Source organism: Podarcis vaucheri (assembly GCF_965113315.1).
Source record: "Podarcis vaucheri genome assembly, chromosome: 2".
Classification (NCBI taxonomy): domain Eukaryota; kingdom Metazoa; phylum Chordata; class Lepidosauria; order Squamata; family Lacertidae; genus Podarcis; species Podarcis vaucheri.
Window position 1 is genome coordinate 68,459,422 of NC_138760.1, and position 27,720 is coordinate 68,487,141.

General features: G+C 42.3%; 1 protein-coding gene across 2 annotated transcripts in view; it reads right to left on the bottom strand.

Moving 5' to 3' along the window:
- Positions 1–27,720, bottom strand: part of FAT2 (FAT atypical cadherin 2) — a 119,362-nt gene that overhangs the window by 75,335 nt on the left and 16,307 nt on the right. For both annotated transcript variants that reach the window (XM_082211730.1, XM_082211729.1), the window contains exons 2-3: positions 3,705–6,977; positions 2,989–3,303 (exon numbers count right to left, since the gene is read on the bottom strand). In XM_082211730.1, coding sequence (XP_082067856.1) covers positions 2,989–3,303; positions 3,705–6,969 — 3,580 coding nt within the window. In that variant the 5' untranslated portion in view covers positions 6,970–6,977. The remainder of the gene's footprint in view (positions 1–2,988; positions 3,304–3,704; positions 6,978–27,720) is intronic.

The following is a 27,720-nucleotide window of genomic DNA, read 5'->3' on the forward strand; positions in this document are numbered from 1 at the left end:
TCCTGGATATGTTAGTCTGAGGCCCGCAAGCTGCCATAGACAGTGATCCAAAGACCTTTGGGTAGATGGAGCTTTCTTGCTACTTTGTACAGCTCAAAATCCAACCTGTTGCTGGGTTTCAGAAGCAGCTGGCCTTCTTGGCTGCTTGAGCTGCAGCAAGAAAAGCTTCAAAGAAAATTCCAGCTGAATGCCTGGTTCCCGAGCACATGTGCAAATGGCTTCTTTGGACTGTAAAATCTCCCCAGTGAGAAAGCACTTGGCAAAAGCTCAGCTGGGCCATCAGCTTAGGTAGGGATATAAATCCATTGCCAGCGGCAGGTGGTTTGAAGTGTCACAAAGGAGCTGCAAACTGCTGCCATGCGGCGCATTCCCTGCGCAGGATTTCAGCCAGTTCTGGCTCATCTCCCAAAAATCTATTCAACTTCCTTAGCTGACATTGCCCTTTGCACACGCATCTCATTCACTTATACCTTCCTCACTTTAACAAATCCCTCACATATTTAACTAAGGTCATCATTCCTCTCTTCTAGCACCTTAACTATCTAGAACAGAACTAAAGAGAGAACAACAGCAAAAAAAATACTGAAACTTTTACATTTCATGTGGCTGGGGTGGCTCCCAACAGAACACCAATAACAATAATAAAAAAGCAACAACATCAAATATCTAAAACTTCCCTAAACAGGGCTGCCTTCAGATGTTTTCTGAAAATCAGATAGTTGTTTATTTCCTCGAGATCTGAAGGAACAGCATGTTTAGTTCTGGTCATCTCATCTCAAAAGAGTATTGCAGAGCTGGGAAGGTGTAGAAAAGGGCAACCAAAGTGACCAGAGGGCTGGAACAACTCCCCTATCAGAAAAAATTTACAGTGTTTGGGGAATTACAGCTTAGGGAAAAAAGATGAGTAATACGCAATAGAAGTGTATAAAGCACAACAGAGATGTGTAAAGCCATGCGTGGTGCAGAAAAAATAGATGGGGATATATTTTTCTGCCTCCCCCATAACCCAGAGTCATCTAATGAAAGTGAATGTTGAGAGATTCAGGACAGTCAAAAGGAAGTGCTTTTTCACACAGCACAAAGTTAAACTACAGAATTTGTTACCACAAGATGCTGCAATGGCCGCCATTATGGGCAGCTTTAAAAGGGGATTGGCCAATTCATGGGGAGTGAGTATACAAATGGCTACTAGTCACGATGACTATATTATTTCCAGAAGCAGAGGAAGTGTGCCTCTAACTACTAGCAAGAGAGTGTGGTTGCACTCATGTTCAACTTGTGGGCTGCACATAGGCATCTGGTTGGCAACTGACGGATACTGATGGGCATTTGATCTGATCCACAGGACACTCTTTGTGTAGGAGGTTCTGGGGTGTGCCATCACTTCACATAAAACCTTCTGGCTAAGTGAAAAATATTGACTTTTATTCTGTTATATGCCGTGCTTCTCAGGACTGCTCATTTTACAGTTAATGGAAACGGTTGTTGAATTAATTAATTCTTATGGATTTAACAGATTTATTGTATCCTTGCTCTGGTTTGGATATGATTTTGATCTTGACTTGTTTTGTTTTTTGATATATTATTCTTGGCTACATTGATTGATCATTCTGATATGTTGTGGTCCCTTGGGAATGAGAAGCAGGTTTTAAGCAACAGACGAAAAAAAATCAAAAGACAAAGCAGTTTAGAAGCAGTCAATGAAATGAAACTGAAAAGATACCAGGCATGCCAGCTACTGGCACTAGTTGTGGCAAAGGTTGTGCCAGAGTCTGCATGCTCCTATTTAAATGCTGTAAATCCCAAACTACAAAGCCAGTTTTGCTGCCTGAAGACAACATGGTGCATCAACAATTCTCTCCTACTGTCAGCCACAAACTCAAAACTAGGGAACTATTCACCCATATCCCTAATGTACACATACAGCAGCCCAATTGGGAACTCATCGCCTCCACATCGTGCAGTGAATGAAGCCAACGTCTCTAGCATTGCGTCACAGCAGGAGTGCTTTGTTTAAAGACTGGCCCAACACCAGACCCAGAAGACTACTTTTCAGAGGCAGTTTACATTAAACACTGGTAGGATTTGAACAATCTGGATGGATCTGTTCCCTAAGCTAGAGATGACACAGACATAATGGAGGCAAAAGGCTGAGTTGATACCTCCTCTGCTAACACTGACAAAACAAGGGAAGTGATAGACACAGCTCAGATTTATAGAAATGGTAAAGCAAGGGGAATTTAGCTAGTGTTGATAGCAGTTTGCATTGAATACGAATGCTGAAGCCTGAACTTCTAAAAGGCCATTTCTTGTCAGTGTGACTGCTCTTGATGCACAAACTGACTCCCAGTTCCCACAATAACAACAGTGGTTTTTGGTTGTTGTTGTTTAATTCAAGAAAGTAACTGAACACCCTGGGACTCACTTTATTTTTTTAATTTTTATTTTTGTGATTGTCAGCTGTTTTAATCTGTGTTTAGCACTGTGTTTCAGTTGCTGTGACCCATCCTAGGCCCTTAGGGAGAAAGGGCAGGTAATAAATCACAACAACATCAGCAACATCTGGAAAGCCACAGGCTTCCCTTGCATGGTGTGAATGAATTCTCAATATCCTAAGACCTATATTCAGACAATAGTAGCCTATTCATGTTTTAAACTCATTGTGCTGAAAAAGCAATGATCAATATTTTTTATGTTTTCTCATACATCTATCTTCCACCTGCTCCAAGCAAGGAAGCCAAGCAAGAAACATTTGTTCCCTCTAGACATCTGAACATTTTATTTGTTTGTGGTGACCAGCAGCGGGGGGGGGGGGGGAGGGTGTCTTTGACAGAATTGTAAGTATTTTCTAATAAGCAGATACCATACTGAGATTGAGCCTTTGTAAATGGTGGGCATTACCAGACTTTACTCCTTGTAAAACAAACCTCATACACATTAGGAAGGATTAAAAAACAAACACAGAATCTGCATGTGTTTATTCCTTACCTGTGACAGGATTAATGGTGAAGAATCTATTATGATTTTCATTTATGATGTGGAAGGTCAGCTTCCCTTGGGAGCCAGAATCTGGGTCAGTAGCTTCAACCTGAAGGATGGAGGTGTTGGCTGGGGAATTTTCCATGACAGAGGCATAAAAGATTGGTCTCGACATCTGAGGCGGATTGTCATTTACGTCAGTGACTTCAATGTAAATGTCAACCACAGAAGACAGAGGGACTGATCCTCTATCAACAGCTAGCACCGTCAACCAATAATAACTGTTGGATTCTCTGTCTAGTGGACCTGTGGTAAAGATTGTACCTAAGAGAAATAAAAAAAGGGGGGGATATACGGATTCCACAATTAGAAATATATATATATGTATATAAGAATCCCTTTCAAAAATTAAAGTAATTGGATTTCTTACTCCGAAGCCCTTTAAAAACAAAGTAGCCCATGCTTTCTCAACCTTGGCCCTCCAGATGTTTTGAGACTACATTTCCCATCATCCCTGACCAGTGGTCCTGCTAGCTAGGGATCATGGGAGTTGTAGGCCAAAAACATCTGGAGGGCCGAGGTTGAGGAAGTCTTATAAACACAGATAATACTAGCAATTTTTTTTAAAAAAAAATGCTGGCACATGAAAATTTCAGGCCAAACAACCCAAGCCATTTAAGCCATTTTTTCTATCTTGTCTAGTGTCCTATTATTATTATTATTACCTGTGTCCTTTTCAATATCGAAGACAGCCAAGCCTGTTCCCTCTCTGATGAAATACTGGATTTCTCCATCTTTCCCTTTATCACCGTCGTTCGCTATCACTGTCATCACTGATGTCCCTTCTGGTCTGTTTTCCTTCACTGACCCTTCATACACAAAAGAGGCAAAGCGAGGCGGGTGCAAGTTTTCATTGACGTCCAGAACATCAATCTCAATATGGCAGAGGGAAGAAAGAGACAGGGGTGTCCCAGCATCGCTGATTCTCACAGTTAGATTGTAAGAGTCCCTCTTCTCATAGTCCAGCTCTTTTTCCAAGACCAGTGCCCCTGTAAACTCATTCAGGTGAAACATATCCTCATCATCTCTGAACAGGCTATATTTCAGCTCTCCCCCAGATGCAGTATCTGGATCAAAGGCTTCTAGGAACAGCAATGTTGTCCCAAGGGGCAGGTCCTCAGGAACCTTCACCTTATTCAAGGCTGGGATGCAGCGTGGGGAATTGTCGTTTACATCTTCCAAAGAAATAACCAGATCAGCCACTGCAAAGAGCTGCTGGCCTGTTAGTGGCTGGTCTCTGGCTTCAACTTTTAATATGTAATGAGGACACGATTCTCTGTCAAGGGGAACAGTCACTGCTACTTCACCAGTGATGCTATTGATGTCAAATTTATCAGAAGGTGCCAAAAAAGAATATTTCACTCTCCCATTGTCACTTGTATCCGCATCATCGGCTTTCACCACGGTTATGGTTGTGCCTATTTCTACATCCTCTGGTATAGTAACCAAGTATGTATGTTGCGAAAATTTAGGAGCGTTATCATTTGTATCCAGAATGTTTACCGCTAGCAACTTCCAGGAAGACTTCTGAGGAATGCCAAGGTCGTACACTGTAATGTTAAGTACGTAGAAACTTGTTCTTTCATGGTCCAAAGGAGAGGAGACCAGGAGGAGACCCGTTTCTGTGTCAATGTAAAAGCGGCCATCCTCATTCCCAGAAGATATTACATAGACCATCTTTCCATTAAAGCCGGTATCACTGTCTACAGCTCTCAGCTGGGCAATGGTTGAGTTGACTGGGGTTGTCTCCATTATATCAATAGATCTTGGGAAGGCATCATCGAACTGTGGCACATGATGGTTTATAAGATGCACATTCAAGGAGGAATCTTCATCTGGTTTTTGCTCTGGAGACTGGGATTCAATAGAGTGGATCATGCTCTTAGTTAGTTCCTTAAGGACCCCAGTATCCTCACACTGAAAGTCTACTTGGGTATCCTGGTAGACCACAGTGATATTTACATAGGTTGGGAAAGCAGAGTTTTCTCCGTCTGTGGCTGTGATTTTTAAAGAGTAGGACGTCGCTAGTTTATCATGGAGATCTCTTAGAGGAGCTCTAAGAGAAATCACCCCAGACACAGGATCCAGTTCAAAAAGCTGCCTCTCATTGCCAGACATGATTTCATATTTGATGGGCTGAAGCTCGTCATTATCAATGGCTGACACTGTGATCACAGAGTGGCCAACAGGCAAGTCCCATGGAATACTTGCATTGCAGTTAATCTTCTCAAATGCTGGTGCATTATCATTCATGTTATTCATTCTGAGGGAAACGAAGACCTCGGTCTGAAGGCGAAAAGGAGACCCTGAGTCTGATGCCCAGACACGCAAATGGTACAACCTCTGCATTAGCTCATAATCCATTAACTTGGAGATGGAGATGACACCTGAAAATGGGTCAATGGCAAATGGAACAGCTCTCTGGTTGGCTATGGTATATGTGATGAAACCGTTCTCCCCAGAGTCACTATCTGTAGCCTTCACAGACAGGATGCTGGTGCCCAGAGGCAGATTTTCATCAAAGCTGCCATGGTACGATGGTTGGTTGAAGCTTGGAGCATGGTTGTTGCAATCAATAATACTAACCAAGACAATGGCAAAGACCTCACTGTAACTTGTTGTAACTTTGAGTTCAAAGTGGGACTGTTCCTGGAAATCTATTAGTTTGTCTGTAGTTATCAGGCCAGTCTGAGGGTTGATTTTAAAGCTTGTGCTACCAGAACTGGGTTTCAGAATGTATTTTAGATTTGGGAGAACTGGACTAATCTGAACCACTGCAACATGACTGCCAGGAGGTGCAAATTCACTGAGCTGGACATGATACAGATCTTTTTCAAATCTCGCAGAGGCGTATTTGGAAGGTGGTATTTGAATAACTACAATCTGAGAAAGAAGAGGTGGCTTGTTTTTGTCTTTAGCCCGTAGGCTGAGATTAAAACCATGTGGGTTATCGTTCCAATTGATCTCTCTGGCTGACACTACCATGAACTCATTACTTCCCACATAGGATCTAATGGATTTGAAGTGCCTCCTTGGATCTCCAGCCACAATGTCAACTGAATCTACCCCAGCTCCTGATCCACCTACTTCCACACTCAACGTAGCATAAAGGAGATCCTCAGGAGAATCGGATGGCCTCACCATCACTGAAGTTATAATGGGGGGTTTCTTGATAGATGGCTCCACCTGGATTGTAAGACTGGCCACGTTTCCAAAGCCACTTCCTTCAGAGATCTTCTTCATTCTGTCAACAGCCAGAACCTTTAACTGGTGCTTCCCCCTGTGGGTGGAGTTCAGTTTCACAGCAGTCATAATTACCCCACTGGTAGGGTGAATGGAAAATAGAGGTGACCTTGTACTAAACGCATAATAGAACTCTGCATTCTGACCAACATCAGCATCTGTGGCACTGACTGCACCAATGGAGGTTTTCAGGGGTGTATCTTCTTGGATGGTGACTTTATAAGAGGGTGGTGAGAACAGAGGCTTCAGGTCATTTCTGTCAAGGATGTGGATGAGTACTTTGGCCCAAGCCTCATAGGCAAATGTTTTCTCCAAGGCTTGGATTATTAACACGTACTTGTCTTTGAACTCCCTGTTTGGCCGCTCGGTATTACCACTTTTAGTCCTGATCCTCAAAAAGCAGAAATCTCCCACAATATGCTCCTCTGTTTTAAACAGGCCACTCGTGTCCCCAGAAGCAATCTTATATCTGATGTCCCATGCTGGGTCCGTGATGTAAATGCCCATTTTGACATAGCTCTCCACATAGGTTTTGGGAGGGGAATTTTCATAGACTGTCGTGTTATAAAGGGGATAAGTAAAGTGCAACAGGGAAGCATTGCCTTTTTCTGAATTCCCTTCACAAGCCAGAAAAGACGTCAGGCACAGTGCAACAGTCACGGCGAGCCTCCTTGTTTCGATTTCCATTGCAGGCCCTAAAGGAAGGAAAACGAGAAGAAGTGAGGAGGTGGAATTGCCAAAGGGAAAACAAGGTACAGAAAAAAAATAATACAGAGCTGAAGCTAGATGCAGTGGTGACCAGCAGGATGTGGTTGGGCTGTGCTGTTTAGCTGACTTCCTGCTAGTTACTGAGAAGGAAACAGGCAAGGCAGCAGGGAGGTCAGTGTGGTGTGGGTGCAGTGGCGGAAGCATCAGATTGGCTTTCCCCCTGCACTGCACCAACCACCTCACTGCCTCACCCATCTCCCTCACATTTTCACTTCTCCTATACCCTGGTCACATTTCTGTCTCTCCTGTGTCAGAACCTAGCTTTTTATTATTATTATTTAATCATTTTTTTGATACAAACAACAACTGCAAAAGACACATACAACAAAAACCATAATAACAATAACAACACAATTTGACAATTCAGATTTGAATACACTGATATACCTATGACTACACCTTTTAAAACAATATTTTCCCACCTCTCTCTCTCCTCCCCCTACTTCCCACCACTATCCGCCTTATCACTTAAATACCGTATTTTTCGCTCTATAAGACGCACCAGACCACAAGACGCACCTAGTTTTTGGAGGAGGAAACAAGAAAAAAAATATTCTGAATCTCAGAAGCCAGAACAGCCAGAGGGATCTCTGCACAGCGAAAGCAACAATCCCTCTTGCTATTCTGGCTTCTGGGATAGCTGCGCAGCCAGCATTCGCTCCATAAGACGCACACACATTTCCCCTTACTTTTTAGGAGGGAAAAGGTGAGTCTTATAGAGCAAAAAAAAGTATTTGTTCCAGATTTCTTCATATTTATCCATTCTCATTTTGCACTGACATGCAATTCGTTCGTATGTAGCTAATCTGTCCATATTATCAATCCATGTGCTCAATGGGATCTTTTTGGGGCTCTTCCAATTCATCAAAACAAGTTTTTTTGCTTCTAATAAACACGGTACATCCATTTTTTGGACCCCTTGAAATCTCCAATGTTTCCAAAATATAATTTAGAATTAAATTCAATTCCCCTAAATAACAATTTTTTTTTTATTAATTACTCTTGCTATAAATATCCTCACCTTGCACCAAAATGATCTTATCATCGGGCAGTTAATCATCATATGTACTAAGTTCGCATTTTTACTCCCACATCTCCAGCAGTTGTCTGCATCTGGTGTCAGAACCTAGCTGCCCTCTTTCTCTCTTTCCCTCCTTAACACATGACATGCTTTATGGCTGGTCTCTTCAGTTACACATCATTTTGTTAGTGATACTAAGGATATCACAGAGGAAAGGGCTTAAGGCTAATCATAATACTGAAAATATTTTTGCAAAAAGACAGGTGAATGCTTTTTAAAATTTGCATTCAGGGATGAAAAGAGAGAATATTTACATACATTTTGGGTTAATTATAGGTGCCTATATTTACCCTAGAGGGACGCGGGTGGCGCTGTGGGCTAAAGCCTCAGCGCCTAGGGCTTGCCGATCGAAAGGTCGGCAGTTCGAATCCCCGCGGCGGGGTGCGCTCCCGCTGCTCGGTCCCAGCGCCTGCCAACCTAGCAGTTCGAAAGCACCCCCGGGGGCAAGTAGATAAATAGGTACCGCTTACCAGCGGGAAGGTAAACGGCGTTCTGTGTGCGGCTCTGGCGAGCCAGAGCAGCGTTGTCACGCTGGCCACGTGACCCGGAAGTGTCTCCGGACAGCGCTGGCCCCCGGCCAATAAATGTGAGATGGGCGCACAAACCCCAGAGTCTGTCAAGACTGGCCCGTAAGGGCAGGGGTACCTTAACCTTAAATATTTACCCTGGATATCCCGGGAGATCTCTATCAGGTGCTGTTCCTTCCTGTTTTAAATTAAAAATCAATGATCAAGTACCTGCCAGATGTTTGGCACTATCCTGCCTTAAACAAGGCAGACTTGTTCGTCCAGACACTTTTTCAAGATCCAGCGTCCAAAAATAGTTTCACTTTAAGTCAAATGTACGGTGCACATAGCCATAGCCTCAGTTTGTAACTGTGCTGGTTATGTGTGTATGAGTCTCACTTGTGGAAATGCTTTATTAAACTAGATACAGCGGTACCTTGGTTGTTGAACTTAATCCATTCCGTGGGCACACTGGCAGAATGACCGGATTGTCTTTGCTTATGCACCTGCATAGCCCCAGCCTCACCCTGTCTCATCCCAATCTTCTAACTACTTAGGCTGCTACTGGATATAGAATTGGGCAGGGGAGGGAGGGAATACACATATTTTGCCAACCAAAATCTCACAAAATTGCATGCAGTTCTACAAAACTTTTTTATCAGACTAGATGGTAACAAAGCAGCAGCAACAAAAGGGACAGGGACACACACACACACACACACACACACACACACACACCAGTGTATCTTGTAGTGAAGTCATTTGTCTCCATTTTGTAAGAGGCCAAAGATGAGGTGGGGAAGGAGGCAACAGTCAAGCAAATGAGGTCTACAGTGGTACCTCGGGTTAAGTACTTAATTCGTTCCAGAGGTCCGTTCTTAACCTGAAACTGTTTTAACCTGAAGCACCACTTTAGTTAATGGGGCCTCCTGCTGCTGCCGCGCCACCAGAACATGATTTCTGTTCTCCTCCTGAAGCAAAGTTCTTAACCTGAAGCACTATTTCTGAGTTAGCGGAGTCTGTAACCTGAAGTGTATGTAACCTGAAGCTTATGTAACCCGAGGTACCACTGTATTTGGTTGCCATTCAGGTTGTACTACCCAAACGAGTCACGATCCAGGTCTGTCCTCCATCCTTAGACAAAACACACAGGTTCCTTTGTAGGTGGGCAACAAGTAAACAGAAGAAACAAAGGAAGACATAGATTTTAGGTGCAGTGCTATATCCCTCCCCCAAAAAACCCCCAATCGAAGCCAGATTGAGTAGCTTTACCTAACAGTTGGAGGGAATATAGATGCTTGAGATGTCAGGTATTGGCCATTAAATTGACAGTCTCCCTTGGGAGGTTGTGGACTCTCCTTCCTTGGAGGCTTTTAAGCAGAGGTTGGATGGCCATCTGTCTTGGATGCTTTAGCTGAGATGACTGCATTGCAGGGGGTTGGACTAGATGACCCTTGGAGGTCCCTTCCAACTCTACAATTCTATGAGTCTATGAAATTTATTTGATAGAAACCAATGGTCATCAGAAAAATACAAACAGCAAAGAAGTACGTTTTAGAATACATGGTATCCTAGCATGCAGGACTCCTTGATATACAATGATATACAATGACATTTTGTCTGATGCTTTGGGCTGCTTAGGGAAACATAGAAGCTTTATATGTAGTGTATCTATTTCTATCAACAAATAGCAGATTTGCTCCCTATACTGTTATAAAGGAAATTCTCTAAAGAATTCCTTTGGGAATTCTACCCCTGGGAGAATAATACATGAATACATTGCAAGGAGCATAATGAAATATTTTTCCCCACCTCTCCCTGGATGCAGATAAACAGGCATTCTGGCATATGTCCCATCCAAATACGCTGTGGGCATAATTTGAAATCTCAAAGCTGTAAATGCCTCCCTCAGCATGTCAACCAATCGCTCAAAAAAAAAAAAAAAAAAAAGGAATCTGGAAGACCATAATCTGTTTTCTCAGAATGACAAAATGGTGAGAACTGCATAGTTTGGAGATGACATCTAGCTAACAGAACCTCCCACACTTTAACTTAATTTATAATGCACTGTTTTTCAACTATAGGAGTAGCAAACTTGGGGGCATTAACAATCAGTCCATATTGGATTATGAGGGTTTTCACACTTGTACAGCTGTATTAGGGACGCAGGTGGCGCTGTGGTCTAAACCACTGAACCTAAGGCTTGCCGATCAGAAGGTCAGCAGTTTGAATGCCTGTGATGGGGTGAGCTCCCGCTGCTCGGTCCCAGCTCCTGCCAACCTAGCAGTTCGAAAGCACGTCAAAGTGCAAGTAGATAAATAGGTACCACTCCGGTGGGAAGGTAAACGGCATTTCTGTGCGCTGTTCTGGTTCACCAGAAGCGGCTTAGCCATGCTGGCCACATGACCCGGAAGCTGTACACCGGCTCCCTCGGCCAATAAAGCGAGATGAGCACCACAACCCCAGAGTCGTCCTTGACTGGACCTAATGGTCAGGGGTCCCTTTATTATAAATTTGCTCCAAATGACATGTTTTTGGGGTGACAGTGTCTGGCATATTCTGCTGTTTCAACCAATACAGAAGCGAAGCAGTATGATCTGTGGCCTGTCAGCTACTGAAAGAAGGGTTCACTTCCCCTCAAAGATGCTTGCCTACCCATATGCTGAGCAAATAATTTGAGAGACACAAGTGCTCTTAGAGAAAAATGACAGGTTTGGGCTTTGAGAACAAAAGGACGGACACGGACACACGGACACACACACACACACACACACACACACACACTGCTTATTCTCAGCCAGAGAGCCATGATTTTAACAGTGCGGTTCATGTCACAACTTTAACAGGGTTGAAGAGTCAGGGAGCATGCAGGAACTTGTTTCTCTTTCTCTTGGTTCCTCATCTGCTGATCCTAGAAAGAAGCCATGCAAATGCTGGTGCCCTCAAGTCCTGTGAAGCAGGAAGGATTTCATGTCTCATACAGTAAACGAAATGAGCAGAGGCTTCATAAGATATCAAGAGGGACGGGTCCTGCTGTGGAAGTTTAGGTAGTCAAAATTGGCATCAGGGCTTCTGGTCTTTCACAGGTGGTCTCCTTGCCCAGCAGTGGCCAGCTGGTGACAGCATGAATGCAGCGCACTGATGTGCTTGGTGGGTATTCACTGATTTTGCAGTTCTATATTGTTGTGATCGATTCATTGTATTTACTGTAATGTTGTTCAATGCTTTTGGTGGGGCTTGGGCCAAAAAGCAGTATATCAACCAATCTGTTTGTTACAGCCAATGACCACTGTTCAAAAAGCAGTAACATAAACAAACCATACCACAACATGCCCTAACATTTCACAAGTCACGTGAACCAGCTTGCCATGTGCCAAGGCTCTAGACCATGGGTGTCCAAACTTTCTTCAAAGAGGGTCAGATCTGATGAAGTGAACATGTGTGAGGGCCGACCAAAGTTGTTGAGCTTTTAATCCATGGGGATGGATTAAATCAACCGGTGGGCCAGATTAGGTCCCCGAAACAAACTTTGGAAATGCCTGCTCTAGACCATCTGTGAGCAGTTGAGCTGTGCCCACACCATACAGATAAGGCATATTTAAAGCACACCCCCACCAGTAATCCTGGGAACTGTAGTTTGTGAAGGGTGCTATGAATTATAGCTCTGTGAGGGGTAACTACAGTTCCCAGGATTCTTTGGGAGGAGGAAAGGAATGCGTTTTAAATGTATGGGGTGAATGCAACACCTTTTGGGATAAAAAATAAAGGTGCCAATCAAGCAAATCTTGATAAAAGTGGGTGCCTTGAACCTCACTCAGTGCAGCTGTTTTAACAATGGTGTGACTTTTTCTTGGCCATCAGTAATCAGGCTACTGAATTTTGCACTAGATGGAGCTTCCAAATCAGACACGCATGGAGCACATTACAGCAAACCAGCACTGACGCATGGAGAACATCAGAAGAGCCTGCTGGGTCAGGCCAATGACCCATCTAGTCCAGCATGCTGTTCTCACAGTGGGCAACCAGATGCCTTTGGGAATCCCGCAAGTGGGGCTTCAGCAGAATGGCACTCTGCCCACCTGTGATTCCCGGCAACTGGTATTCAGAGGTATTGTACCACTGATGGTGGAGGTGGAACATAGCCATTATGGCTGTTGAAAAGAAGCAACATAGACTACACCTCCCAAGGACAGCATGATGGGGAGATCAACAAAGGAACAGAGGAAAGTTCTTCATACTGAGCCACATTATTGGTCCACCAAGCTCCACATTTACAGTGACTGCTGGCAGCAGCTCTCCAGGATTTTAGACAGGGGACAGTCCCAGCCCTACCTGGTGATGTCAGAGATTAATCAACTGGGGACTTTCTGCTTGCAAAACTGTTACTCTGATGCAGCTGGCGCTGTGGTCTAAACCACTGAGCCTTTTGGGCTTGCCGATCAGAAGGTCAGTGGTTCAAATCCCTGTGATGGGGTGAGCTCCCGTTGCTCTGTCCCAGCTCCTGCCAACCTAGCAGTTTGAAAGCATGCCAGTGCAAGTAGATAAATAGGTACACACTGCAGTGGGAAGGTAAATGACATTTCCGTGTGCTCAAGGTGTTCCATTGTGCCAGAAGTGATTTAGTCATGCTGGCCACATGACCAGAAAGCTGTCTGTGCACAAACATCGACTCCCTCGGCCTGAAAGTGAGATGGGCGCCATAGTTGCCTTTGACTGGACTTAACCATCCAGGGGCCCTTTACCTTTCCCTTTTTTTCTGCCCTGAACCATGGCCCGAACTAAAAAATGTTTGGGGCCATTTCCTACTGACAGATGTACACTACAATCACTATGGAACACTCCGCCTAATACTATCCTTGCTTTATTGAAGCTCAAACCTTGAAGCACGGAATGGACGGTTTCACCTGCACAACAACATGAAGGGCTTCATCTTCCACAAAATCCTCTCCCTATACAAACACACTTTCCCTACCATATCCACAAAGGTCAAAGAACACTTTGCTTTTCTTGGACCCCAATGTATTTTTCAACTACTGCCAACTATCAAGCTTAATGCAGTTGCATCAAGCCCAACTACAGTGGTACCTCGGGTTACAAACACCCCAGGTTACAGACACTTTGGGTTACAGACTCCACTAACTCGGAAGTAGTACCTCGGGTTAAGAACTTTTCCTCAGGATGAGAACAGAAATCGTACGGTGGCGCAGCGGCTGGAAGCCCCATTTGCTAAAGTGGTACATCAGGTTAAGAACAGTTCCAGGTTAAGAACGGACCTCCAGAATGAATTAAGTTCAAACCAGAGGTACCACTTTATTGCCAACTGAATGGGTCCCACAAGCCCAAACCCAAAGACAACTGATAAGGTAGACAGTAGTCTATGAAAGCTTATACCATAATACATTTGTTAGTCTTTAGGGTGCTACAAGGCTTTACAATAGTTTATGCTGGCATACATTCCTTGTCCTGCTCCCAGCTTAATGGAGGAGAACATATATAGCTCAAAACAAAAGATCTGAAGCTGCAGTGCCTGCAGTTTGAATAGTAGAAGGGAATTATGGGCTGGGCTGGGGGAATGCCATATAAGCTATGGTGTACTGCAGACATCAGGTGCAATTAATTAATTTTGGGTTCTATAACACACCTTTAAGGTGGGGAAGGGATGCTCAAGGTGTGGCCTGTCTGGTACTTTGCCTCAGAAGCAGCAGCAGATGCCTACAAGGCATCCTGGTGTTTATGAGGGAAACAAATGTACAGAAGTACCTTGTGCTTTCATCTCTGAGGACTTCAAAAAAATTTCTCACTTTGGGACAATGGGTGCCAAAACTTTCTCTAGGAAGTACTCAGATCCGTCATTATGAGCTGTTAGCAAGGCATTGTGGGTAGGCCACAATCTCCTTCCCTAACTTAATACTGAGAGTGTGGAGGTGGTCTGGCAAGGATGCAGAGGGCTCTTTTCATGCTCCACATGCTACTTTGTGTGTGTAGGCCATGCAGAAAAAGCATCAATCCATAAGGTACATCCACTACATTGTATTTTGGGAAGACTGCCTGAAGTCGTAAGTGAGTGAAAGTTTAGAGCAGGAAACGTAAAATGGATTCACAAGGGTCTGGTAATGTGAAAATGAATAGATAGTTCATGGCTGGAATCTAGCATATAGCTTAATGACAGCTTCTGCTCCGCTGTGTACTATAAAATGAACAGAAAGCAATGCAGTCTTTGATTACATCAGTGTTAAAGTAGGGAAAATGAGTCTTCTTTTACGAAAGCAAGAGATGTACAACTGGCAAACTGTGGCCTGGATCCAGCTCCCAAAACAGTTGATTCCTGGCAGGTCTACCAAATTTTAATCAAGGTGTGGTGAAACGATTGCCTACAGATTAACTCCTAAGAAAAACAACTATTTAAGTGGTAAGAGGAAAGAGCCCACAGGGACTGTGCCTCCCCCCCCTCTCTGAGTTCCTTATCTAATGCCCTAGCAATATGTGCACAACTGTGCATGTCGGAAACTCCTAGAATGATCAGGAACTCAATGCATACAATCCCACTCCACCAAACATACATACATACATACATACACGCATGGAAACAGCTTGAAACACTGTTCATTAAAAACAGTGCTACATGATCAATCTGATTGTGCATTTTTGTTCAATTCTAATTCCTCCTTTAAAGATACAATGACTATTGGGGAGATTTTGCTACACTGGCACTGAGGTTATACAATATGTATCCCAGCAAGAACTACAAATGCTTAAACTGAAAGGTGTTTTGATTTCATCTCAACTTCTGCAGGATCTCAACTTCTGCAGGATTTGCGTGGTATCCTGCGCTGAGTTCTCTGTGGGTCCTCAGAAGAAAATATAGGCAGGGGCGAGCCTCACAGCTGAAGGAAGGAAGAGGGATTGACTAATATTTGTGTACCCTTTATGTTGCAAGCCTACCTGCCCCAATGAACTGTAATTCCCAGAGCCCCAGCTCTGTCTCTTTTATTTTTAAAATTAAATTTCTAGTATTTGTATAACCTTAGTAAAGGTAAAGGGTAAAGGGACCCCTGACCATTAGGTCCAGTCGTGACCGACTCTGGGGTTGTGGCGCTCATCTCGCTTCATTGGCCGAGGGAGCTGGCGTACAGCTTCCGGGTCATGTGGCCAGCATGACTAAGCCACTTCTGGCGAACCAGAGCAGTGCATGGAAACGCCGTTTACCTTCCCGTCAGAGCGGTACCTATTTATCTACTTGCACTTTGACTTGCTTCTGAACTGCTAGGTTGGCAGGAGCAGGGACTGGGGAACGGGAGCTCACCCTGTCACGGGGATTCAAACCGCCGACCTTCTGATCGGCAAGTCCTAGGCTCTGTAGTTTAACCCACAGCGCCACCCGCGTCCCTTGTATAACCTTAGATATGAGGTAAAATGTACCAGCACTATTCTCATCCTTTGTGTTTGTGTGCTTCCCCTATCAGTCTTTTACTTTGCCCCCAATACCACCACAAAGCATTCCTGTGGACACCCAGGTATCCTACCTTGTTTCACAAACCCAGGCAACATTAGGGTTGCCATATTTCAAGGAGTAAAATTCCGGACTTTGAGCTTTTCTTTTTTAAAAAAGGAATTACGCAGAAAAAGGCATTTCCTGCTTCTGTCAATAAAATCCTGGGCATTTTGCTGATTTCCTGAAATTCCCCTGAATGCTATTTTCACCGCTTTAATCCCCGGCAATGTAGACATGGACATCCACCCATGATGATGAGCTTCAATTCAAGAATTTTCAGAGCGGGATTCTGGGATCTATCAGAAGCCCCATATTGGCCCCACCTTTCAGACTTTGCGAAGGTTGTCTGAAGCCCTTTGCAACTCAAGCAGGCAGGAAAGAAGGAGGCACGGAGCCTGCCAAAACAAAGGAACCGGTTTGCAAAGGCTTGCTAGTCATCTGCAGATGCTGGGGCCAGGCAAGGTGCTGATCTTTGATACAGCAACTGGTGAGAAAAAGCAGAGCAACAGAGGTGTGCCCAAGACAGAAGCGGGGAGCCCCAGGCAGGTGTGCCTGCTATACTGTGTTATGACTGGCTGGACGGAGAGAGGGGTGGGGTTTTGCTTTGTGGCCATACTAGAACCAGCATTACTAATCTCCCCACTTTGTCCTTGCTGTTTGCTCTGGTGGTTTGGGAATCCTCCTTGTAATAATACATTGGTAAGAAGAAGAAGAAGAAGACACACCAGCTACACAGGTGGTTCCGTGTTAAGCGCTGGTAGGTAAACACCAAGCGATCTCTGCCAAATGACTCATGATCCTCACTAAAGGTTTCAGGTTCTTAAATATAAGTACACTTCCCAAGCACCTCATTATGTTTTTAATTAATTCAGCATTTTAACTGAGCAGCCATCTTGGTGAGCTTAAATTAAAACCCCATTTGACTCTACCTTTACAAGTCTGGCTACGACATATTCAAATGAAGAGGCTGGCACAAGGGTGAGGTTCTGGAGAGGAATTTCTTTGAAAAGTGGGAAATATTACTGGCGACCAATAATTATATATTGTGCTCAAGGACTAATTCATCCATCTGGAGTTTAATGAATGCGTACACACACACACACACACACACACACACACACACACACACACTATTTCCTTTCTTGATAATGTAAAAATATGTTGGCCTTTGATTCTTTGAGACCTACAGCAGCAGCAATGAGGACACTGGCAATGCTCTCTATTTGGGTGTCTTCTATTAAAATCGCAAACAAAATGGCTGCAGAACCTGTTCCAAAACAATACTGGGGAGTTATCCCATACAAGCCCCAGTAAAAGAAACTGGAACATCACAAGAGCACTACCAACCTTTTTGCACTGTTTGCAGGTATAATGAGGATGGGTGATACTAAAGGTACCCCATTCCCTCTGCTGCCTTGGTTTCTACTTCTGCTTCTCTTATGCCATCCATGAAATTGTGATAGGGAGGGAAAGGAAGTTATATTATTACTACTGCAACTGTTGCTGCTAGAAGTGCCTAAAATTAACTAAGTGCTGTCTTTGCATTAATAACAAGGCAGTTCCTGGTCCACGTGCTTACAATCTAAAAGATGCAGCACACTGGAAGAAAAAAGGGATGCTGGCAAATTAGAAAATAAACTCCAGAAAAATAATTTCTGTAAGAGGATTGAACTGATAAAACTGAAGTTCTGTGGAACTGTCCATTTAAATGGGGGTAGTTTGATGCAATGCACACTTCATATGAACTGCTAGACCATTTATATTATAGTCGCTTCAAAGGAAGGAACAGTGATGTGTGCAGAGTAAATTCATTCTTGACCACCTGTAAGTACTTATAAACGCCATCTCCAACTCCTCGAAAGATTCCATCAACGGTGTCTCTGAAAATTTGTACACATCACTTGGGAAGACAGGCAAACTAATACCAGTGTACTGGAAGAAGCAAAGATCACCAGTGTTGAAGCAATGATTCTTCAGCATCAACTTCGTTGGACTGGTCATGTTGTGCGGATGCCTAATTGTTTGTCTTCCAAAGTAACTACTCTATTACGAACTTAAAAATGGAAAGCGTAATGCTGGTGGTGAACAAAAGAGGTTTAAAGACAAATCTAAGGCAAATCTTTTTTTAAAAAGTACTATAAACACTAACAACTGGGAAACACTTGCCTGCAAGCGCTCCAACTGGAGAACAGCCTTTACCAAAGGTGTCATGGGCTTTGAAGACACTCAAACTTAGGACGCAAGGGAGAAACGTGCTAAGAGGAAGGCACGCTTGGCAAATCCACACCGTGATCAACTCCCACCCGGGAACCAATGCCCCACTGTGGAAGGACGTGTGGATCCAGAATTGGCCTCCACGGTCACTTACGGACTCATCGTTAAAACTGTGTTTATGGAAGACAATCTTACTCAGGTACAAGTGATCACCAAAGAAGAAGAAGAAGAAGCCCCAACACACCTGTCTCCATACAGATCCCCTTGCTAGCCCTTTCACTGGGCAGCCACAGTAGTGTGCATTTTGCACCTTGCACCATGATGAAAATATGGATTCCATGATGGTGTACATAAACAATTTCCAAACTCCCTGACACAACATTAAAGGCAGCATCAATCATTCAGCAAAAATACATCTGAACTGAGAGGAAACCCTTGTCTGTTGAATTGGTAAAGATTCCATAGAAATGCGGTTTTCCATAAATGTGCGGTTTGGCAGCGTCTAAAGTGTGCAGCTCCTTCCTTCCTTCACAGTGGTACAGCTTTCGCCCCAAGAGTAAAGACACAACTCCTTATTCTGACATTTGACACGAAAGTATTTTGTTTTGTAGCATCCACAGTGTTTGATTTGAGATGGAAAGAAGATAAAGTCCCTACCAGAGAGGAATGGCAAATCAAGCTGTTGGAGTACGCCAAAATGGCAAAATTGACTGAAAAACTCAGGAACCAAGAAGACAAAAAATATATAATTTATCTAGGAGACCACTGCAAGCAAATGAAAACATTAGCAGGATTCCAATAACACTTGTAATGTAGCAAATATCATGGTCAATATGGAGAGATGTAAAATATGGATTATGACAGTAGAAAAGGTTGACAATAGGAGCCATGGAGGGGAGGGGGGGAGTCAGGAGATTCAGAGAAATCTCTAAATATGGATTTGTATTTTGAATTGGTATAATTCTACACTTGTAAAATCAAATAAAAATTATTTCCAAAGAGAGAGAGAGAGAGAGAGAGAGAGAGAGAGAGAGAGAGAGACAGGAGGAGGAAATGAGGAGGGAAAAATGGTTTGATTTTTTGGTTTGAATGGTTTGAATGGCCCTTGTGGTCTCTTCCAACTCTATGATTCTATGATTCTATGATTCTATGATTCTATGATTTTGGTTAGAACAATTTTACTGTTCTGCTTGCTTCCATCATTGTAACTGTTTTGCTTGTTGTTATAAGTGCATGACTATATTGTTGTGTAACCGTTCCTTGGACCTTATGGTGAAGGATGGGTAGGAAATCTCGTAGGAAAATAAATACTGGACGTGACTACACAGTCTGGATAACCCCCACCATATTTTTTTTTTTTTATAATAATTTTTATTACATTTTTTACAGAAATAACAAAGAGATAAAAAGAAAAAAAGACAAGAAAAAAAAGGAAAAAGAAAAACACGACCATTTCGATAACTCATTTCAAATTTCCATTGGACTTCCCCCATCCCTCACAGAATGCATTTCTTGACAATAAATTTATCAGCAAATTATATCCTTATTTCGTGTGTTTCTTTCTATTTTCAATTACAATTTAAGTTTAAACCTCTTGATCAACATATACTCTAAGCAATATACCATAATATCGTTTTTACCCATTTAAACCTTGGTTCTTTCGTAAATCTTATCAAATTTCATAAATAATTAAGTTTTGTTACTGGGGCTAGATTCCCAATCACACGACATCTTATGTTTCATATAACTTATAATACTTTTGCAAATAGTCTTTAAATTTTTTCCAGTCCTCCTCCATTGCTTCTTCTCCCAAGTCTCGGATCCTTGCAGTCATCTCGGCTAATTCCATGTAGTTCATCAGTTGCGTGTGCCAGTCCTCCAGTGTGGGCAAATCTTGGGTCTTCCAATGCTTAGCGATAAGAATTCTTGCTGCTGTTGTAGCGTACATAAAAAAGGTTCTATCCTTTTTAGACACCTTCTGGCCGACAATGCCCAGAAGGAAGGCCTCTGGTTTCTTGGGAAAAGTGTACTTAAACACCTTTTTTAACTCATTATAGATCATTTCCCAGAAGGCCTTCAGTCTTGGGCAGGTCCACCAGAGGTGAAAGAATGTTCCCTCAGCTTCCTTGCATTTCCAACATTTGTTATCGGACAGATGGTAAATCTTAGCTAACTTAACCGGGGTCATGTACCACCTGTATACCATTTTCATAATGTTTTCTTTCAAAGCATTACATGCAGTAAACTTCATACCGGTGGTCCATAACCTTTCCCAGTCATCAGACATAATATTATAACCAATGTCCTGAGCCCATTTTATCATTGCTGATTTAACTGTCTCATCTTGAGTGTTCCATTTAAGCAGCAAGTTATACATTCTGGATAATAACTTGGTCTTTGGTTCAAGCAACTCTGTCTCAAGTTTCGATTTTTCCACCTGGAAACCTGTTTTTTTGTCTAACTTAAAAACCTCATTAATCTGGGCATAATGCAGCCAATTTTGCACCTTATCCTTTAGTTTTTCAAAGCTCTGCAATCTCCAGTTACCTTCAATATTTTCTATTATTTCCCAATATTTCGGCCAATAAGCCTCCATATTGGTTGTTTTCCGAGCTTTGGCCTCTATTGGTGAGATCCACCTCGGAGTTTTACTTTCCAATAAGTCTTTGTGTTTTTTCCAGACCATATATATTGCTTTTCTGACAATATGGTTTTTAAACATTCCATATGATTTACCCTTGTCATACCACAAATACGCATGCCAACCTGACGAATTGTTAAAGCCTTCCAGATCTAGGACATCAGTGTTTTCTAATAAAATCCAATCTTTCATCCAGCAGAAGGCTGCCGCTTCATAGTATAACCTTAGGTCCGGCAGGGCAAACCCCCCTCTCTCTTTTGCATCAGTTAATATCTTAAACTTTATTCGGGGCTTTTTGCCCTGCCAGACAAACCTAGAAATGTCCTTCTGCCACTTTCCAAAACATTCCACTCTGTCCACAATCTGCAAGGCTTGAAACAGAAACAACATCTTTGGCAAAACGTTCATCTTTATAGCTGCAATTCGGCCTAACAAGGATAATTTCAGTCTTGACCAAATTTCTAAATCTTTTTTAACTTCTAACCAACATTTCTCATAATTATCTTTAAATAGATTCAAATTCTTAGAAGACAGATTGACCCCCAGGTATTTCACTTTCTTAACAATATTTAGTTCTGTCTCTTTCTGAAACCCTTCTGTTTCCATGGCCGTCAAGTTTTTCCCTAAGACTTTAGTTTTTTGCTTGTTCAACTTAAAACCCGCCACCCAACCAAATTTCTGGATCAGTTCTAAAACTCTTTTTGTACTGGCTTCTGGCTCCTGTAGTGTTAAAACCAGGTCATCTGCAAATGCTTTCAGTTTATATTGTTTCGCTCCGACCCGTATTCCTTGTACCTGCCGATCCTCCCTTATCATGTTCAGCAAAACCTCCAGGACTGAAATAAACAATAAAGGGGATAGGGGGCACCCCTGTCGTGTTCCTTTCTCAATATGAAGTTCTTCTGTCACCACATTGTTCACTATCAACTTAGCTTTTTGTTCTGAATAGATTGCTTCTATTCCATTCTCAAACCCCCTTCCCACTCCCATCCCTTCCAAATTTTTCTTCATAAATTTCCAGGAAATGTTGTCAAAGGCCTTCTCCGCATCTATAAAGATCAATACTGCTTTGGTGTTAATATTTGTTTGTAAAAGTTCCAAGATATCAATAATGTTCCTGGTATTGTCAAACAAATGTCTACCTGGGAGAAAGCCGGCCTGGTCTTTATGGATTATCTCATTTAATACTTTTTTAAATCTGTTGGCCAAAATATCCGCAAATATTTTGTAATCCACATTTAGGAGTGAGATGGGACGGTAGTTCTTAAGTTGAGTTTTTTCAGTTTCCACTTTGGGTATCAATGTGATGAATGCTTCTTTCCACGTATCTGGTGCCTTCCCTCCCCCCATAATCTGGTTACAAACCTCCTCTAGTGGTTGTATCAAATAGTCTTTTAGCGTCCTATAATACTTGGAGGTAAGTCCATCAGGTCCTGGAGATTTGCCCAGCTGCATATTCTGAATGGCATCCTCGATTTCCTGTTGTGTTATTTTACAATTCAAGGTTGATCTCTTCTCTTGAGATATTTCTGGAAGACCATTTTCTTTCAAGAATTGTTCTATCTCGGTTACATCCTCGGGTCCTTGTGTATACAACTTTTTAAAAAATTTCTGGAAACACTTTCTAATTTCTCCCGGTTTCTGGATGTTCTTTCCTTCAACTTCTAGATTGGTAACATAGTTTAATTTTTGTCTCTTTTTCAACTGCCAAGCTAGCAGTTTCCCACATTTATTCGCCGATTCAAATGATCTTTGTTTCATTTGTTTAATTCTCCATTCCACTTCTTGGTTGATCAGTTGCGCATATTGTGACTGGTGGAATTTAATTTCTCTTAAGGTCTCTTTGGATTTTGGGTTTAATCTTAATTTTTTCTCGCCGTCCCTTATCTTCTCCAATATCTTGTCCTTTTTACCATTCCAGAGTTTTTTCTTAATCGTATTCTGTTGTATCAGAAACCCTCTCATAACAGCTTTGCTCGCGTCCCAGATTATTCTTTTTTCCACCGAGGTGTTCAAGTTGATTTCAAAATAATCCTTTAAAGCTTTTTGGGCCTTCTTTACAATCTCTTGATCTCTTAGCAGGTTGTCATTCATTTTCCATCTGAAGGAGTCGGCAGTAGTAAATCTCATTTCCATTTTCAAAGCGTTATGGTCGGAGCAAGTCTTTGGGCAGATTTCTATTTTTGTGGTCTTAGGTGCCAGCCCTCTAGTTGTCCAAATTTGGTCGATCCTTGTCCATGACAGGTGGGCCTCAGAAAAGAAAGTTCCTTCTTTACCGAGGGGGTTTCTCGTCCTCCATGAGTCAATTAAATCCATATTGTCAGTTAGTTCAAAGAAAGTTTTTGGTAGTCTTCCATCTTTAGTCAAATTCTGGTTCTGTGACTTATCCATAAAGGTAGAGACAACCCCATTCATGTCTCCCATCATAATGATGTTCGAATAGTCCAGATAGTCCAATAATGTCTCATGCAGCTTCTTATAAAATTCTGATTTCCCCTCATTTGGTGCATAAATTCCTAATATCAAAATTTTCTCTCCTTGGGTCGAAATCTCAATAGCCAGGATTCTTCCTTGTTCATCTTTAAACAAAAATTTCGGTGAAAGAGTCTCTTTGGCGTAAATCACCACGCCTCTCTTCTTGACTCTATCTGATGAGATAAATTCTTGGCCTAATCTTTTATTTGTTAACACCTTCCTGTGAGCCCTTGTCACATGGGTTTCTTGCAAACAAATTATGTCCAAGTTCTCTTTCTTTAGGATATGGAAGATCCGTTTGCGTTTTTCTGGGGAATTCGCGCCATTAATGTTCCAACTATACAGCTGCAGAGACATCTTGTATCAATCTGTTGTTAGTCTTGTGGGGTGTCTTCTTTTTTGTCCGAGTCCGAAGGTGGTAACTCTTTCCCTGACTCTGGTGGTGGCCAAATAGCTGCTCCTTTCTGTAGGTCTTCTCCGTGATCGTGTAGGATGGATAACCCCCACCATAAATTCCCCTTGACCTCTCACCCGACTCCCTCAGCCCCGCTTCCATTTTTGCATATGCTCCGTAATCTCTGTCCCAGTTGCCTTTCTGATCTTTGCACTTTTACAGCCCCAATAAAACTGACCCTTTCTTGACTTATCTGTGGAGCTGGAAGAGTTATTTCCCTCCCCCTCCATCTTCATTCTTCCCTGTAACCTTTAGAGAGAGGGTAGGCATGTTGCTGCATGTGGGTCTTGTGTGGCAACAACATAGGCAGCCTTTGTCCAGGTGATTGGGAAAAGTGGGGGAGGAAAAGGAATCCCTGCCATCTCATGCAAGGAAGCGAGCCAGCATTGCCCAGAAATCTGCTACTGTGCTCACCACCTGGCTCCCTGATAGCATTACCTGGAAGCTGCCTCAATAAATGGGTGAATAGGAGAAAACAAGAGGGAATACTCCACTAGACCAAAGAACAGGGATGGGCAAGCCTGTCAATTTCAGTTTCTTCCCCTTTCTTATTTTTCCAAACTTACGATCAGTTCTCTGTTTTTCCACACTAGTTTGTAAACTTTTTTTTTTAAGTCCTCAAGAGATTTAATATAATTTTGCATTTAATGCAATTTTCTCCTAATATTTCCACTTTTATAGGCCATTTTGCCTAATGTACACCTTTTTGCAAAGCAGTTTCCCCTAATATAATGCATCTTTGTATGCTATTTTCACTCGAAAGATTTGCTTATATGCACACTTTACCCTAGTTTATGCACTTTTGCGGACATTAATTGGCTGGAAAACTGCACTGCAAAATTCAAAGAGGTGCAAGTTTTGAAAGATGGCTGTGTTTCACTTTGCCTATTGTTTCAGAAGGTGAAAATTAAGTAGGTTTGCCTTTAAATCGGAACTGAGTCAAACTTCTTCTCCCAACCTTACCAAAGAACATGTACATATATGAATCTGTATAACTAAGTTAATAGAAACAGAGAGCTGGGTGGCACCCAACCCCGAATTATAAATCCGGAGTCAGAATATCCGCAGCAGACATCTCTGCTTGAATACCTCATGAGAGGAATCCCACCCTATGCAGCACAAGGTAATTGGTTCCCTTATTCTCTTATCATCAGGAAATTTCTTCCAATGCCTAGTCAAAGTGTACAACTCAGTGTGTACATCAGTGTTCGCTTTGGATGTGTGTACACATGATCATGTAAAGTGTGTTTAGGAGACTAACGGGCAAAGCATATATGATACGAATATGCATAAAAGGACTAGGACTGACTACAGTTCCTTGTTACATGTATATATGCTTGCAGACATGGGTTTGTGGACACATTATACAGGAGGAACTGGATAGGGTGGCCCTGTGGTCTCTTGGGCTTGCCGATCAGAAGGTTGGCGGTTCAAATCCCCGCAACCGAGTGAGCTCCCGTTGCTCTGTCTCAGTTTCTGCCAACCTAGCCATTCAAAAGCATGCTAGTGCAAGTAGATAAATAGGTTCCACTGCAGTGGGAAGGTCAATGGTGTTTCCATGTGTTTTAGCACTCGTCACAGTGTCCTGTTGTGCCAGAAGTGGTTTAGTCATGCTGGCCACATGACCCAGAAAGCTGTCTGCAGACAAGTGCCAGCTCCCTTGGCCTGAAAGTGAGATGAATGCTGCAACCCAATTGTTGTCTTTGACTGGACTTAACTGTCCAGGGGTCATTTAGCTTTTTCTTTACCTTTTACAGGAGGAACTCCTCTCCTTGTCTGGCCCCTTTGAATTTGTTTGCAGACTTTGATGAAAACCTGAATAACAAGGAACTGATTTCACACCTTGATCTCAGTAATCTGGATTATTGGTATTCCAAGACCTGGCAAATCAGCCTTCTTGAAAAAATCTCACATAAAATTTGCCCAGAGGTCAAAGTCCTCAAGTTCACTGCTTTGCCTTTGGTCTAATTTGATTTTATATGTGAGTACAGTGGCTCAGGTGTGTCAGGTACCACATGTCTATGTAACTGTCTTAATTTAATATTCAATATTATTCAATTCAATAATATTCAATTCAATATTATTTTTATTTTCGTTTCTGAATTTTTAAATTATTATTTGGACTATGGAACCCTTTATCATTATAGGCCACACATCCTTTTCTTCTTGGTATGCTTTATTATTGACTCAATTATTTACATAGCTGTATTCACACCCTTTTTTATTGGTAACAGTTTATCCTTAAAAAACCTAATTTTTCTTTCATTCCTTTTTTTTCTGTAACTTTTTTATTGTTATTAGAATTCATTTAAAAATATCTGGATAAAAATACAGAAGATATCTTTCCCTGCCCTGGTGTTTAACAGATTCACCTTTTAAGAAAATCCCAACTTTTAGGTTAACAGAGGACTGCAAGGAAGAAGACTGAAGCAGAAACAAAGCCAGCTCTTAAACTGAATCCTGTGGCAAAGGGGAGACAACAGCCTGTCAAGAAGAAAAATAGGGTTTATTCTGTTAATTGTGGTCAAGGCCAAGGTTACTCAGATGCCCCAGGCATAGACATTGTGGTGCAGAATTGGGCTTGCTGGGAATCTCAACAAGTTTCTAGTTCCTGTGGTTATTGAGGTCTTTCTTATGTCAGGGAAGTACCTAGTAAAGGCTCTGAAACTTGAAGATGTGTTGGGCAAAACTGCCGGTGGTCAAGGGATCAGTTAGGGATTTAATTTCCTTTGGTGAATACGTTTGATGATAATTTTTTGGGTGCAGAAAAAGTCTGACCTCTGATAAAAGTGCTTATCAGATACTCAGGTAAATAGCAGGCAGCCTGAGAAAATTCCATTTTATACTATGATTGTTGTCCTATCTCAGTTTGAATAGGGGCAACAGGGGCTGTTTTGAGTGTGATTCCCTTGTCCCTGGGTCAAGAAAATTGGGAGTTCACTGAAGCCAGTTTCTGGTTCATACAGAGAATGCTCAAATTAGTACAGTATCAGTTTTGCACTGGATTCCATTCTCCCAGGGATCATCCTTCTAACAGAGTATGTGGGTTTCTAATATCAGTGTCTTTCCATGATATCTCCATCCAGATCAAGGGATAGAGCAGATAGGAAAATCACAAGCATGGACAATAGGAGCTTTCTCTCTAAAGGCTAAAAAAACAGGGCAGAAGTGGGGGTGGGGGCAGGATGTGTTTCATTTATAGTGAGGCTGGGAAAGTAAGGATTAAAATGACTCTCTCTGTATGTTGTGGTCCTGATGAAAATAGAGAGACTTGCCTACTATTATAATTTTTAAAACCTGACATGCTTCCCAGTGGTATGTTTAGCATCACATGTTGTTTGGCCATTTGAATGTAGAGCAGGTGTAGACAACATGGTGCCTTCAGATGTTGTTGGACCACAACTCCCATCATCCATTGCATTTGGCCATGCTAGCAAGGACTAATGGGAGTTGTAGTCCAACAACATCTGGAAGTCACTCCAATGGCTGCTCCTGGTAATGTAAGCAGTGTTTGGTGTCAACTACAAAAGTCTATGCTGACCTGCACAGCTTCCCAACCTCTGTGATGCATGTGAAGTAACTATCTTTCTACACCATATTTTTTTATTTGCAGGGGGCGAGAAGTATTGTGTGCTATTTTGCATTTTGTGTCACTTCTCTCCCTACTTAATTTTCTTTGGAAAATGCCACGACAAACCAGTTTCAATTTCACTTCTTGATTTTTCATGGTTAATTCTAAATCAGCATGCCAAAGCAAAGTGTGTTTTTGTTGACCAAGTGTATTTGTGAATGCTTATCCAGGATTGA